Here is a 17210-nt window from a genome sequence, read left to right on the forward strand (position 1 = left end):
AGATTTTATTTCCTGCATACTGGGGGGGGGGGGGGGGAGAGGTATCATATTTGGAAGCCGAGCAGTTGAGGGGTTAAGACAGCGGAAGATAATATGAAGTTACTTGATGACCTAGACAAACTCAAGGAAGAGAAGGGAAGGAATGATCCAACAAATGGCTACTAAGATCAACCCAAGTAAATGTAAGGTAATAAAACTAGGCAGAGGAAATAGGAGGCCAGACACTGGATACCGAATGGGAGATGAAGTCCTTCACAAAACGGACAGAGAATGATCTAGGAGTTATCACGCCAAACTTATCTCCAGAAGCCCACATCAAAAAATAACATTGGCAGCGTAGGCAAGGCTGGCTAACATCAGAACTGCCTTTAGAAACGCGTGTAAAGAATCCTTCAGAACCTTGAATACCACATACGTAAGGCCAATCTGGGAGTATGTGGCCCCAGCATGGAGCCCATATCTTGTCAAGCACAAAACGAAGCTGGAAAATATTCAGAGGTATGCCACTAGGCTAGTCCGAGAACTAAGAGGCATAAATTATGAGGAAAAGCTGCGTGAACTGCACTTCACATTGCTGGAAGACAGAAGAGCTCAGGGAGACATGATTACCACATACAAAATTTTCAGGGGAATTGACTCGTGTATTATTACTGCTGTTATTAGTGAGCATTAGAGACCCTCAGGTAAATTCAAGAAATTACAGTATCCCAGTACCCAGCTGATCCATAACAGCATTCCTGTATCCCAGCTGATCCATTACAGAATTTGTCTTTGCATGGGTCCACTGTTGATCTAACACTCGCTCCTTTACCGATTGATTGATGAAGATTAAGCCACCCAAAATGTGGCACGAGCATGAATGGCCCGTAAGTGGTGGCCCTTTTGAGCCATTACCAGTATCAATAGATGATACTGGAGACTGTGGAGGTGCGACTGCACCCTGCGTGACGGGAGATGTCTCCCGTGCGCTCCTTTATCAGCCTTTCCCACTCGATATATCACTTATACTTTAACTCACAGTGGTGGACTGATGACGAGAGCTGGAGCACGCCCTTATCCTACTGTGTCTTGGTTTATACTGACTTATGTTGTGTTGATTTAGGGGTGACGACGATCGCGGGATCGGATGCGCCCCTTACTCGCCATTGTTGATGGTCGTTTACTGTACAAATACATATTTGTTTTTAAGTTTAAATTCTAATTCTTTATTTGCATAAAAAAATCTTGGCGGTATATACGTAACCAGTGATTACTTTTTGTTTAATAAATAACAATTGAAAAAGTTTAGAAATCTTTCTTTTATTATTTGTTTTCTACCACAGACGTGGCCAGACATTTACAATGCTAACCAGCACATATACATTTTCTTCTGTCCTCCATGGACAGGGTTAGAGATGTGTTAAACATATACTTCACGGATTTGTTGAACAATCAACCACAGAAGGTGATTCGGTGCTTTTAAAATGCTAAGCTAACCTACATTCGTAAATACATAGATACATAGATTTACACATGCCCTACATAAAGTGTTATTTATTTATTTATTTATTTATTTATAATACAAGAAGGTACATTGGGTTTGTGAGAATACACAGCATAGTATTTACAATCTTGTAAAGCCACTAGTACGCACAGCGTTTCGGGCACGTCCTTAATCTAACAGATAATTTTAAGTAGGTAAATTCTAGCAGAATTAATAAAATGATAACGAAGTTCGAAGTTCGAATAACGATGTTCGAAGTTTCTTTTACATAGTGTCATTAATGTGCATTTACAAAGGTGAAATGTAATTCTGATCAGCTTCCATATATACTTTATGCACATATATATACATACACACACACTTATACGTACATATACATATATACATACATATATACACACATACATTTGTCTCTTTTTACTCTAACAGGGTGAGATAGCTGATAGATAATTAAACTAGTGTGCAATTGAGCACTTAATCACTGAAGGTGATTAAGGTGCTCTTACAAGCTCAGGTTATATAGTTACATCACATACATACATTGTATAATTGATACATTACATGGGCAATCTAGGGTACAAGTACAATATATCATCAAGTGTTCCAGTACTCATATAGTAATTACACAGTTCAGCATACCTTAGCCCAGGAGGGCGAAAGTCAGTCAATATGGGACATTCTACAATATTCAAGAGAGTGCATGTTTTCTCTTTCACAAAGTTGACACATTGTGTACTCGACATTTGGGTTTTGAGAAAGCTGCCAGATACGTCTATATGCCAGGCGTATTCTGGCCACTATAACATATCACATTGCCGGGTTCTTGTTCTATTAGTCCCATATGTGAATGTCTCCTCACGATATCTATAATAATATTTAATGCTACAACTTTCAGGTCTTTGTGAATTTGTTAGGTCTGTGAGATCTTCATTAGATATTTTTTTAAGTATTCTCTGTCACTGCTAATGAAACACCCATATCAATTATAAATAAATAAATAAATGTTTATTTAGGTAAGGTACATACATACAAGAATTTTTTTTACAAAGATTGGTGGACTTATAGATAGAGCTAGTACATACAATGCCTAAAGCCACTATTACGCAAAGCGTTTCGGGCATGAAAAACTTAAATGACTAAAGCTTAATACTAATTGAGCATAAAGAGTAAAATGAAAACAAGAAATGAAAACATAGCTGAAAAAGCAGCACAAATACAATTCTGTCATACAATTTCTACCACTGGTTTTCTACAGGCTGTCTTTGCAAGTATATCAACAGTGTCATGCCTTGAGATGCCAACATGTGATGGTATCTATTGGAATTTAATTTCATATCTGTGTTCTTTAGCAGCTAAAACATTCATTCGAATATCACTGACTATTTTCTGGGTGTTACTACTGTGTGTGTTCAATGCCAGGAGTGCACTCTGCGAGTCACAGTATATTAATCCACTGCCTTTGTCTTTTATATCAGTATAACAGAGACATGTAAGTTTTATTCAAAACACTAAAGAACAAATAGAAGGAGGAGGCGTCCAGCAAACAGCTATATTTCTCCATTACGTCCGTGCCTATAATAAATGGATATTTTTCTTCTGGATTTGGATGGACACTCAAGTCGTCTTCTACATATACGTCGCCCCCCATGTGTAACCGGAGTTTTTTGGGAGGACAATTTTCAAGTCCTATTCTCTTTAAATATGACATTGAGACATTCGTCTCGTCCGTCCCAGTATCAATCAGTATTTTGTTTGTGCAATTGTCAGGTTGTGAAGAAGGTGGCAGCGGGATTCTAAGGTATGATGACCTGCAATTACACAATCCAAATCCTTTATTTTCAAACCTTCGGAGATTCTTGAAATACAGTTCAGAATTATCCCGTTTAAACTGCTGTATTACATGGTACTCAGTCATGAGAGGGAAACTAAAGAAAAGCACGGGGCCCGGGTCTATGTTGAAGAAGTTATCCATTTCTGGCGGGATAATTTAGACTTTGGTGACCAACTCCTTGTTGTTTTCTAATTATATTTTAACGTTTTCGACAGTCCTAATACTGAGGTTTCTGACTCCGTCAAAAAAGTCGACTTTACACTGTTCGGTAGCGGATACGTTCTTATCCAAACCAAGTTTTATAGCATCTTTGTCTTCTATGTTATTGTTTGAAGTGCCGGTGTCCACAACCAAGGTGCAGGACTTACCGTTCACCTTCGCTTGGAGGAAATTGTGTTCCTTCAGGGCAATTTTCTCCAAGCCCTTCAGGGATGGAGGCTCAGTGAGTATAGGGGGCTAAAGCAGGTAGATTGTTAGGACCTCTAGGTCAGGACTGACCTCGTATATAGTGGCGTCATCGGTGTATTTTAGTCTTTTTCCGGGACCATTGATAGTCTGGCGGCCATCCTCCTTCCTCTTGCAGCCACGGCCCACCACTTGTTTGGTCTGTGTGTCCATGACTAGACGGGTGAAGGTTACCTTACAGTGAGTCGCGCTCTCTGAGCACCAAATTATATCCTACTTACATTATATTTAGTCAAGCAACAGTAGCATCTTTTACTTTCAATTTTTCTTTTATATTTGTAAACAAATATAAAACTTAATGTATTACCAAATACTCTTTGGTAAATACATAAGCACTGTATAGTTTGTGTTACAAATATTTAAATAGTTAAGAGCCGCCAAATCTGAATATTTTGCGCCGTTTTGGAGAGTAAACAAAGTTCGAGAAGGTGCAGCCCCGCTGGAGCAGTTCCAACAACGCGCGTCGTATTGGTAAACAAACATTTTATTTATTTATTTATTTATTTATTTATTTATTTATTTATTTATTTATTTATTTATTTATTTATTTATAATTTATTTATTTATATACTAGAAGGTACATTGGGTTTGTGAGAATACATAGCATGGTATTTACAATCTTGTAAAGCCACTAGTACGCGCAGCGTTTCGGGCAGATGTTTAAGTTAAATTATCACGTCTTTCCTTGTAATATAACATGCATGTTATAAATATATGTAATGACTATATTTAAAATACAAATCGAAATAATTTAGGAGGCTCCTATGGGAGGTTAATGTTGTGCGGCGTTTGGAAGACTGGACGAAGTTGAGAAAAATTCGAAGCCTCTGAAGGAGCTACTTTTTAATGACCGCTGCATTATGTTGGAATGCTGAGGAATTTCTGATGGAGGAGAAAGACAGTTGCACAGCGCGTTCCGCGGCGCAGCGCGCGGAGCGCCGTGGGTTCAAGTTCAAGTATGTTTATTGAGATAAGCAATAAATACATCTCAAAGGGATAGAGTAGCTTAGGCTATTTCTACCCCCCTCTACTTCAAGTCCCTCAAGGGGCGCACAAATTCAGTGAGTACAAATAGATAAATAACAGCACAAGAATCCTGTTCTTCAGGATTATAACAGTACTGTTTATGTGAATGAATGTCTGACCAGGTGCAGATAAAATCTCTTTTTTAAACTGCGTGGCTTCAGCAAAAATTCCCCTACAATTAAACACTGTTTTGTGCGAGATGGTAAAATTATAGCTAGGAGGACTGACACTGGAAAAACCTATTCAATAACCACAGAAGCTCACCTTAATTCTTTCCTCAGTGACTGTGGGATATCTGCTGTATAGCCTGAATTCAAATTATAATCTCATTTAACTACCTTTGTGTACTCTAGCTCTGCCTTTCCCTACAAAAGATTTTAACTTTAGTTAAAAAAAAAAAAAAAAAAAAATATTGTCATCTTTATTATTGTCTTTTTTTTTCTTTTTACTCCCATGTTCCATAGTACACTGGCTTTGCCTGTGTCCTCTAGTATTAACTTTATTATCTAGTGTCCTGAGTGTATCTCTATTTAAACTACCTCAGTTTGTTTTAGTGTAACTTTAGTATTCAACTTTAGTGTACTTATAATAGTATAGTAAGCAAGCTTTTCATCTTATAGATTTCATAATTTTTTTTTTACTTTTTTGGTCATCTATTGTTATTAATTATTTTAGTTATTTTTTTACATTCCTAGTTCCCATTGTTTTTTTCCTTCTTACTTTAAATTACCATTAAGTTTATTTTACTTTAGAATTTTTAATCTACTTTTTTCTTTGTTTTCTATTTTGTAATTTGCCATTCTTGCCTTGTTTTCCTGCAAACAGCCTTTTTATGCAGACAAGTATATACCCAGAACTAAACCTCTTATCCACTATCTATGACAATCATCACTTCAATGATCAAAATTGCAGATATTTTACAGCACATGATGTAAACAATGTATTAACAGATAATCACAATATCTCTGTAATCAACTTGAACGTTAGATCCCTAGGTAAACACTTCGATGATGTTAATGCCTTGATTGAAACTATTGACAACAAATTCTCTTTTATGATACTTACTGAAACGTGGTTTCAGTGGATATTGAATAGTGGCTTTAGGCATTGTATGTACTAGCTCTATCTATATATCAATCCATTAATGTAACATCACTTGTATGTATATACCTTACCTGAATAAACATCTGAATCTGAATCTGAATCTGAATCTGGTTGAAAGAGGATAATACACAACTCTTTAACATGCCTAACTACTCGGCAATTCACAACTGTCGTCAAATGCAGAGAGGTGGTGGTACTGCTCTTTACTACCACCAAGACCTAACATGCTTAAAAATAATTAGAACTAGAGACTGCTGTGGGGAGTATATCTTCGCCAGTTTCAGAGTCAAGGGTGCCGAGTCTGTCCTGTCTGTGGGTGCAGTCTATAGAATTCCTAACACTGATGTGTCTGAATTCAACTCAAACCTTAGAAATCTAATACTAGATAACAGATTGAGCAAAAACCATCTAATTATCGCAGGGGACTTTAATATTGACCTCTGCGAGCCTGAACACCCTACTGCTGTTAGCTTCCTCAACTGTATGAATTCCTGCTTCCTCATACCCTTAATCACTAGACCAACTAGAATCACTGATAGTACTGCTACGACTCTAGATCACATCTGGACCAACATAACCTCTCCGCTTACTTTAGGTATAATCACCGCTAGCACTACAGACCATTACCCCACATTTCTCTTAACTAACATTAGCAAACCACCTCTAGAGACAAGGGAGTTAAGCTTTAGGCTGCACAATGAAACTGCTATAAACAATTTTATAACTGCTGCTGATAATGTCAACTGGGAGTCCGAGTTAGGTAACATTGGGGACATCAACCTAGCAGTGCAATCTTTTCTTCAAACAACTCTTAGCCTTTATAACACCCACTGTCCTATGCTTACAAAACAAGTCACAAGCAAAAGACTTAACAATCCTTGGCTTACAAAGGGAATACTTAAATCCATTAACAAAAAACACGACCTTGAGAAGAAGTATAGGCTAGGAACAGTCTCCAAAGAATTCTCAAAGAATTACTCGTTATTGCTATCTAAAATAATTAGACGAGCCAAAACTAAATACTATGAAAATAAATTTACCCAAATAAAGAGCAACATTAAAAAAACTTGGAGCACAATTTAATAATAATAATAATAATAATTTTTATTTAGGTAAAGGTACATACATAAAGAGATTTTACAAAGTTTGTTGGCTTTATAGATAGAGCTAGTACATACAATGCCTAAAGCCACTATTACGCAAAGCGTTTCTGGCAGGAAAAAACACTAATGACTAAAGCTTAAAACTAATGGGTAAAAAGAATAAAATGTATTGAGTACAAATAAAAATAGAGGTAAAAGTTGGTTTGATTAAGTCGTACTCTAGGAATATCAAAACTGTATTTATTTCTGGTGTGGTGCTCATGGGTTCTGTTACAACCTTCTATGAAGCTTTTGAGATCAGGATTGGCATTATAGTTTAGCGTTTTATATATGTATAATACACATGAGAGAATGTGCAGTGACTTAATGTCTAACATATTCAGAGATTTGAGTAGGGGTACAGAGTGATGTCTGGGGCCAGAATTGGATATTGTCCTTATAGCAGCTTTGTGTTGAGTAATTAGAGGACGTAAGTGATTTTGGGTAGTAGAGCCCCAAGCACAAATACCATAGTTGAGATATGGATAGATAAGGGAGTAATAGAGAGTCACCAGGGCAGGGCGTGGTACATAATATCTGATCTTAGAAAGAATGCCCACAGTTTTTGAAACTTTTTTTGTTATGTTTAGAATGTGTCCCTGGAAATTCAGCTTGTGGTCAATGAGAATGCCAAGGAATTTGCCATCTAATTTGTTACAAATTTGGGTATTGTTTATTTTGAGATTTATTTGATTAGAGGATTTATTGCCAAACAGAATATAGAAAGTTTTGTCAATGTTAAGGGTGAGTTTGTTGGCAGTTAGCCACAGATGGACTTTATTTAGCTCAGTATTTACTGTGGCATTTAGAGCAAGGGGATCAGGACTGGAGTAAATGAAGGTTGTGTCGTCAGCAAATAGAATTGGTTTGAGGTGTTGGGAGGCATTTGGAAGGTCATTAATGTAGATCAGTTTTTTCACAAATATTGGGATCAAAGAAGATTTTAAATAACAAACCAACACTCCTTTCCAATAACGCTGGTCAGCTTTCAGCCTCTGTATCTGCTATTGAGTTCAATAGGTTCTTCTCTTCCATTGGGTCATCCCTTGCAAATGATATTCCATCTTCCTGTACTGATGTTAAGGACTATCTTACAGGTAACTATCCACAGTCTCTGTACCTAAAGCCTACTAGTTCCACTGATGTCAATAAAATAATCCTTTCCCTTAAAACCAAGTCTAGTGCCCTCGAGGAGATACCAACTTTAATTTACAAAAAAGCCTCCAGATCTCTAGCCCCTGCTATTGCATTGCTCTTCAACAAGTCACTTGAACTCCAAACCTTTCCTGACATTCTAAAAAAAGCAAGAGTAACCCCTGTCCACAAATGTGGTGATCTCACAGATGTTAACAACTACAGACCTATATCAATCCTGCCTAACTTGTCAAAAATATTCGAAAAACTAATCTACAAGCAGCTTTACTCTTTTCTAGCCAAACACAATATACTTAGCTCTTGTCAATATGGCTTCAGACCCCAAAAAAGCACTAACGATGCACTTATTAGTATGATTAACTTAATTCACGCAGCTCTTGATAAAAAGGAGTTTCCTGTTGGGTTATTTGTGGACCTGTGTAAGGCTTTTGACACTGTCAACCATCAAAACCTTCTTCTTAAATTACATCATTATGGAGTCAGAGGACACTCCCTGCAATACCTCAAATCTTATCTTACTGACAGGCTCCAGTATGTTTCTGTGAATAATACAATTTCTCCCACCCTACCCATCAACATTGGTGTTCCTCAGGGCAGCATACTTGGCCCTCTCCTCTTTCTCATCTACATTAATGACCTTCCAAATGCCTCCCAACACCTCAAACCAATTCTATTTGCTGACAACACAACCTTCATTTACTCCAGTCCTGACCCCCTTGCTCTAAATGCCACAGTAAATACTGAGCTAGAGAAAGTCCATCTTTGGCTAACCGCCAACAAACTCACCCTTAACATTGACAAAACGTTTTATATTCTGTTTGGCAATAAATCCTCTAATCAGATAAATCTCAAAATAAACAATACCCAAATTTGTAACAAATTAGATGGCAAATTCCTTGGCGTTCTCATCGACCACAAGCTGAATTTCCAGGGTCACATTCTAAATACTGTATATCAAAAAAAGTTTCAAAAACTGTTGGCATTCTTTCTAAGATCAGATATTATGTACCCCGCCCTGCCCTGGTTACTCTCTATTACTCCCTCATCTATCCATACCTCAACTATGGTATTTGTGCTTGGGGTTCTACTATCCAAAATCATTTACATCCTCTTATTACCCAACACAAAGCTGCTATTAGGACAATATCCAACTCTGGCCCCAGACATCACTCGGTACCCCTACTCAAATCTCTGAATATGTTAGATATTAAGTCACTGCACATTCTCTCTTGTGTATTATACATATATAAAACGCTGAACTGTAATGCCAATCCTGACCTCAAAAGCTTCATTGAAGGTTGTAACAGAACCCATGAGCACCACACCAGAAATAAATACAGTTTTGATATTCCTAGAGTATGACTTAATCAAACTAGAAATGCTCTACAAATCAAGGGACCCAGAATGTGGAATGACCTTCCCAACCATGTTAAAGACTGTACCTCTCTCAACCAGTTTAAGATAAAAACTAAACACTACCTAATAAATTCCCTGTAACCTACCTCACTCCTCTATTGTCAACCCATGTCTGTAATTTTTTTTTTGTTTAATCAACACTGTCAACCTATTGTATTTGTGCTGCTTTTTCAGTCATGTTCCCCCTTTTTTTTATCTTTATTTGTATTTGTTCTCAACACTTTTTATTCTTTATGCTCAATTAGTATTAAGTTCTAGATATTAATGTTTTTCTTGCCCGAAACGCATTGCGTAATAGTGGCTTTAGGCATTGTATGTACTAGCTCTATCTATATATCAATCCATTAATGTAACATCACTTGTATGTATGTATGTACCTTACCTGAATAAACATATTTATTTATTTATATATATATTAATCCCATTTAACATTGCAGGTTACTACAGCAAGTACAGCATATAATTGTTACATTCTTGGGGCAAAATTCTTGTAGCTCCTAAGTATACTGTCTATTATACCATTATCACACATCCAAACAATTTGATGTGGTACACTATTTATTTCCTTATTTCTATATTTTTCAATAAGGTGACACTCTAATACATAATGTTCTAAGGTGTGGGCGTACGGCATACTACATAATTTACACTCCTTATCTTTTTCACTGACATCAACACCGTATTGCCAGATATATTTATATCCTAAGCGTAATCTCATGTAAACTGAATCCTTCCAAGTAGACTTTCCTTTACCATAAGTGAAGGACGAATTTGTATTTATTATTGAATAATTCTTGTGTTACTACTGTCCACCATTGCCATTCTCTTTATCATTTTTTCACCCTCCTGAATCACCTTGAGTCTTGTTTTTATTTGTTTCAAGGTTAACTGACATACAACATCAACAAGAGTTTTTTCAGTGGCTCTCTTCGCTATGTCATCAACTACCTCATTCAACAGTATTCAACATGTGAAGGGATCCACATGAATCTTACTTTATACCCATTTTTTTCTAGTCTCTTAACACTTTCGCGCTTTCCGCAAAGGTCACTCAGCCAACCGAATGTGCGCGCAGCGTTTTTATCGCTTAAGCGTAAAAACAAAAATGTGTATACTCTTTTTACTCTTCTGACCTTAGTTATCATGCTACGTATTTCATTTTGGTACCAACGTGTTCGCAATAAAATTCTCTAGACGAACATCAGTAAAAAAAGTCACGAAACGTATAGGGATACCAGCACCAAATAAATAACTACGAAGATGACTCGCCGTGAGCGCCCATCAGCAACAAAATGTTTTTACTCTTGGGATTGTAATCACCTCCACACTTATTCTACAGCGTTAATTTTGGTATCAATGGACTCGCAATGAAATTCCCAACACGGTGATATGAATATAAGCGTAGAATAATGATGCGGCCCGCCCGCAAGAGTGTGGGAAGTGGTGAAATTGTTACCCGGTATCGGTGATGGGACGACGCTCGGCGCTTTGAAAGTTTATACTTATTTCACTCTCATGACATTAATTTTCTATGTATGTCATTCATTTTTGTGTCAATGTGTTCGCAATAGAATGTTCTATGTGCCCATAGGTAAAAAATATCAACAAAGCGTAAGTTAGAATAGCGGCAAATATAAAACAACGCTGGAACATATCAGTGAGCGTCAAACACACACGAAATGTTTTTACTTTTGTTATGTTTGTCAAGTTTATACTTGTTGCACACAGTTATTTTTGGTTGTATATTGATCGGAATAAAATTCCCTAAACAGACATATGCATATAATACATGATATGGGGGAAGCATTACCAGTATAAACGGCTAAAGTCACCCACCTGCAACCCGTTTGGGACAAAATACCATTTGATCGAAGTTATCCACACCTTTCATGAACTTATTGTACCATGCAGCCTAGTGGTGAGAAAGAGAGCCTCATAGCGCGCAGTGTGAAACAAACCCAAAGTAAATCGGATAAAAATTGAATTTTATACAAATATTTTAAAAGAGGACTCAACTTTATGTCCACTATGCGTTAGCGTTAGACGAAACGGGACGCGCCGGCGCGTCCAGATAGCGCGAAAGTGTTAACATTCTCTCTACACTCTATCACAATATTCTGATATACTGGGCGTCTGCTATTTAAAGACTCTAACGCTCCTCTGCTGTCAATAAAGAAGCAAGCATTTTTACCACATTTGACTACTCCCTGTAATCCTGCTAATACACCTTGGAGTTCAGCCTGCGTTGAAGAGACATTGTCAGTTAAGCGGCGTCCAATAACAGTATCTACAGTGCCGATGTCAGTGTACTCCCTGATCAAGACTCCACATCCTGCCTTCCCATCCCTAGCTACTGACCCATCACAATATACATGTAGAGTGTTTTCTGTAGGCAGTTTTCTAATTATACAATCATATGTTGCCCTCAGCTCTCCTATTTCATACATACTTTTTTTCTTATGCAAGGGAGTAATTACTACATCTACATTACAATCCTCCCATGGTGGTGTAATTTTTCTCTTGGGCACAGCAATACACTCTGTAATAACATCATACTTTATAACATTATAACATAATTTATTCATATATACTCTCTTCTTCATCATACACTGTTCACTACTTCCCACCTTTTGAACCAAGAGGATTAATTCATTAGCTCCCCCACCTCTCATTAATCTAATGGCAGAGGCTACATTTATCTCTGAAATTCTATCCCCAATACTCTGCAGATTCAACTCCATCCTCATTATCTCAATCATAGCATTTCTTGGGCATCCTAAGATAATTCTCATTGCTTCATTTTGTACCTTCTCCAACTTGCCCATCCTACCTTTACCAAAACAAGAAATGACAGGTGCAGCATAATCAATAAGAGATCTTACAGTACTCAACCCGGGAGACATCTCCCGTCACGCAGGGTGCATTCGCACCTCCACAGATCTCCAGTATCAGCTCTTGATACTGGTAATGGCTTAAAATTGCCACCACCGGGCTATTTATGCCCGTGCCACCTTTTGGGTTGCTTCATCTTCATCTTAACACATTCATAAGGGAGACATCTCCCGTCATGCAGCACCATCTGGTCACCACTTGGTCCGGGAGACATCTCCCGTCACGCAGGGTGCAGTCGCGCCTCCACAGATCTCCAGTATCAGCTCTTGATACTGGTAAATGGCTCAAAAGGGCCACCACTTACGAGCTATTCATGCCCGTGCCACCTTTTGTGTGGCTTCATCTTCATAACACATTCACAAGGGAGACATCTCCCGCCATGCAGGGTGCATTCGCACCTCCACAGATCTCCAGTATCAGCTCTTGATACTGGTAATGGCTCAAAAGGGCCACCACTTACGGGCTATTCATGCCCGTGCCACCTTTTGGGTGGCTTAATCTTCATCAATCAATCAATCAGTACTCAAGTATAACATTTGTAGCACAGGGACTCCCACTCCCTTTCCACAGCATGCCAAAGCCTTCAGAGGTTGTAATCTCTTCCGACATTGACCCAACAGTCTGTTCATCTCAGCTTCCAAACTCTCATGGGTATATCCAACATATATGCCTAAATATTTATATATATAAATAAATATATATTTTAACTCTCTCTATATTTTTATCGTTTATTTTCAAAACAATGGGGCTCCAACTTCTACATTCAAACTTAGTTTTGTTTTCATTAACCACCAATCCCATATGGTGACACAGGTTTCCGAAATTGTCCAACACTGTTTGAACCTTTGAAATATCTTTGCCCTGAAACAAAATATCATCGGCATATATGATCGGAGTTACCCCATTTGAGTATCTCTCAGATGCTATCTTATTCATTAGTTCATTAAACAGGGTGAGACTCAACACTCCTCTCTGAGGTGTGCCGAGTTCAAAAGACCTCACACCTGACATACAACCTTGATACCACACCTGAGCCTTTCGTAAAGATAATCCCCTATCCAGCGCAATAATTTCCCTTTAACACCAAGACTAGCTAATTCATATAAAATAACCTCTTTGTTGGCTTTATCAAAAGCTCCTTGTAAATCAATGAAAATTCTATAATAATCATTTTCATTAGCTAGACATTTAATAATACAATTAGAGGTACTTTTTCCTTTGAGGAACCCAAACAAATTACTAGACAGCTGGACACCTATTATATATAAAAGTCTATTTAAAATGATCCTCTCCATCATTTTACAAAAACACGAGGTTAAAGACAGGCCTCATAATGGTCATGAGAGATGTTATTGTACAAGCAGATAAAGATAAATCACGACTGTTGATACTGGGGGACTTCAACTTTAGAGCAATAGACTGGGAGGCCTATGAAGCAAGAACGGAGGACTTTTGGACATGCAGATTTGTGAACCTCATTCTGGAGACATTCTTGTATCAACACATAAAGCAAGCCACAAGAATGAGGGAAGGAGATATACCGTCAGTACTGGATCTAGTATTCACCAGGAAAGAAGAAGAGATTTTTGACATCCAGTACCTTCCTCCCTTGGGAAAGAGTGATCACGTCCTGTTAGACATTAAATATGCTTTAAGATATCATCTAGAAGAAAATGGGGACATTGAAACAGTTGATAAACTCGATTTAAAGAGAGGCAACTATGGGAAACTTCGAAATTTTTTTAATGAGTGTAATTGGACAGAATTGTTGCTAGGCAGGGAAGTAAATGAAATGTATGCCAAATGTTTAAAACTATACGAGGAAGGCACACAAACATTCATACCAAAACAGAGATGCAGGACCAGAAAACAGGATTGGTTCGACAGAAATTGTGAGAGGGCAAGAGACCAAAAGACACAAAAATGGAATCAGTATAGGAAGAGGCCAAACCCCCAAACATACCAGCGATACAAAGATGCGAGAAACAATTATACAGCAGTAAGGAGAGAGGCAGAAAGAAATTTTGAAAAAGGGATAGCAGATAAATGTAAAACAGAACCGGGCCTATTCTACAAATTCATAAATAACAAATTGCAGGTAAAGGATAATATCCAGAGGTTGAAAATGGGAAACAGATTCACGGAAAATGAAAGGGAAATGTGTGAAACATTAAATGAAAAGTTCCAAAGTGTGTTTGTACAAAATGAAATCTTCAGAGAACCAGACACAATAAGAATTCCAGAGAACAACATAGAGCGGATAGAGGTGTCTAGAGATGAAGTGGAAAATATGCTAAAGGAGCTCGGGAGGAACAAAGCAGCTGGCCCAGATGGCGTTTCACCATGGGTTCTGAGAGAATGTGCATCTGAGCTCAGCATTCCACTTCACCTGATCTTTCAGGCATCCCTGTGTACAGGAATCGTAGCAGACGTGTGGAAACAGGCTAACATAGTTCCAATCTACAAAAGTGGCAGCAGGGAAGACCCCCTCAATTATAGACCTGTATCATTGACAAGTGTAATAGTGAAAGTATTGGAAAAGCTAATCAAAACTAAATGGGTAGAACACCTGGAGAGAAATGATATAATATCAGACAGACAGTATGGTTTTCGATCAGGAAGATCCTGTGTATCGAATTTACTCAGTTTCTATGATCGGGCCACAGAGATATTACAGGAAAGAGATGGCTGGGTTGACTGCATCTATCTGGACCTAAAAAAGGCTTTCGACAGAGTTCCACATAAGAGGTTGTTCTGGAAACTGGAAAATATTGGAGGGGTGACAGGTAAGCTTCTATCATGGATGAAAAATTTTCTGACTGATAGAAAAATGAGGGCAGTAATCAGAGGCAATGTATCGGAATGGAGAAATGTCACAAGTGGAGTACCACAGGGTTCAGTTCTTGCACCAGTGATGTTTATTGTGTACATAAATGATCTACCAGTTGGTATACAGAATTATATGAACATGTTTGCTGATGATGCTAAGATAATAGGAAGGATAAGAAATTTAGATGATTGTCATGCCCTTCAAGAAGACCTGGACAAAATAAGTATATGGAGCACCACTTGGCAAATGGAATTTAATGTTAATAAATGTCATGTTATGGAATGTGGAATAGGAGAACATAGACCCCACACAACCTATATATTATGTGAGAAATCTTTAAAGAATTCTGATAAAGAAAGAGATCTAGGAGTGGTTCTAGATAGAAAACTATCACCTGAGGACCACATTAAGAATATTGTGCAAGGAGCCTATGCAATGCTTTCTAACTTCAGAATTGCATTTAAATACATGGATGGCGATATACTAAAGAAATTGTTCATGACTTTTGTTAGGCCAAAGCTAGAATATGCAGCTGTTGTGTGGTGCCCATATCTAAAGAAGCACATCAACAAACTGGAAAAGGTGCAAAGACATGCTACTAAGTGGCTCCCAGAACTGAAGGGCAAGAGCTACGAGGAGAGGTTAGAAGCATTAAATATGCCAAAACTAGAAGACAGAAGAAAAAGAGGTGATATGATCACTACGTACAAAATAGTAACAGGAATTGATAAAATCGACAGGGAAGACTTCCTGAGACCTGGAACTTCAAGAACAAGAGGCCATAGATTTAAACTAGCTAAACACAGATGCCGAAGAAATATAAGAAAATTCACCTTCGCAAATAGAGTGGTAGACGGTTGGAACAAGTTAAGTGAGAAGGTGGTGGAGGCCAAGACCGTCAGTAGTTTCAAAGCGTTATATGACAAAGAGTGCTGGGAAGACGGGACACCACGAGCGTAGCTCTCATCCTGTAACTACACTTAGGTAATTACAGGTCTATACTCTCCATTGGCTTTAGGGATAGGGATGATAATAGCTTTTTTCCATTTACTGGGAATACTGCCCTCTTTATAACTAATATTAAAGAGGTCTAAAAGTGGGCTTTTCGTCATAATGGCAAGTTCATTAAGTATTTCATAAGTTACTCCATCCTCCCTAGGTGCGGTAGATTTCCCAACTTTAATCGCCGTTATTAGTTCTTCTCTGGTAATACCTGTGCAAGTGACATCACCACTGTTACCTGCTATAAGTATAAAATCCTTATCTAGATCTTTCCAAGAATCTAATGACTCTCGTTACAGTGGGTAATGAACTAAGTTTGGCAGCTTCCGCACATTTATTTACGAGCCCATTTGCAATTCCTTGCGGGTCTGGATGTGCAACAAAATTGTGCTTTTTACCCCTTATTTTATTTACGTCTTGCCAGATTTCCTTCAAGTTTCTGTTACTCCCAACTTTCTCTGCAAATTCCTGCCAATACTTGCTCCTAATTTCCTTTCTCTTCTCCCCACACAGCCTAGCAACTTCCAGTAAAGCATTCTTCCCTTCCTCAGTCCTACCATTCCTATTCCAATCCCTGTGAGCTCTCCTCATTGTTAATGTCCACCCCTTAAGCATCTTGTCATGTGTATAATTTTCTTTTCTGGGGGGATGCCTTTTTATACTAGATGTTTTCCGGTTCAATGTTGCATTAAATACATCTACCTCCTTAATTAAATCTTCATAAAATGAAGATCAAAAATTAAAAATCTTCTAAATCTAAAAAAAATAAAAAAATTAAATCTTCATAAAATTAAATCTTCAATAAAAATAGAGCACACCAGGGAGTTCACTCGTCACTACTAGAGCACACCAGGGAGTTCACTC

At 37.9% G+C, this 17210-nt stretch overlaps 1 protein-coding gene across 4 annotated transcripts in view; it reads right to left on the reverse strand.

Annotated features, from left to right (window-relative positions):
* LOC123751066 (2-(3-amino-3-carboxypropyl)histidine synthase subunit 2-like) overlaps positions 1-4022 on the reverse strand; it is a 79703-nt gene extending 75681 nt beyond the window's left edge. The window contains exons 1-2 of one of the 4 annotated variants that reach the window (XM_069326287.1): positions 3813-3968; positions 1019-1162 (exon numbers count right to left, since the gene is read on the reverse strand). Coding sequence is in view for 1 of the 4 variants with exons in the window: in XM_069326286.1 (XP_069182387.1) it covers positions 3813-3832 (20 nt within the window). In the remaining 3 variants the exon portion in view is untranslated. The other 3 variants (XM_069326289.1, XM_069326286.1, XM_069326288.1) reach the window with 3 other exon arrangements.
* Between the last annotated feature and the right edge of the window lie 13188 nt (positions 4023-17210).

This window comes from Procambarus clarkii, chromosome 18 (assembly GCF_040958095.1).
Source record: "Procambarus clarkii isolate CNS0578487 chromosome 18, FALCON_Pclarkii_2.0, whole genome shotgun sequence".
NCBI classification, from domain to species: Eukaryota; Metazoa; Arthropoda; class Malacostraca; order Decapoda; family Cambaridae; genus Procambarus; species Procambarus clarkii.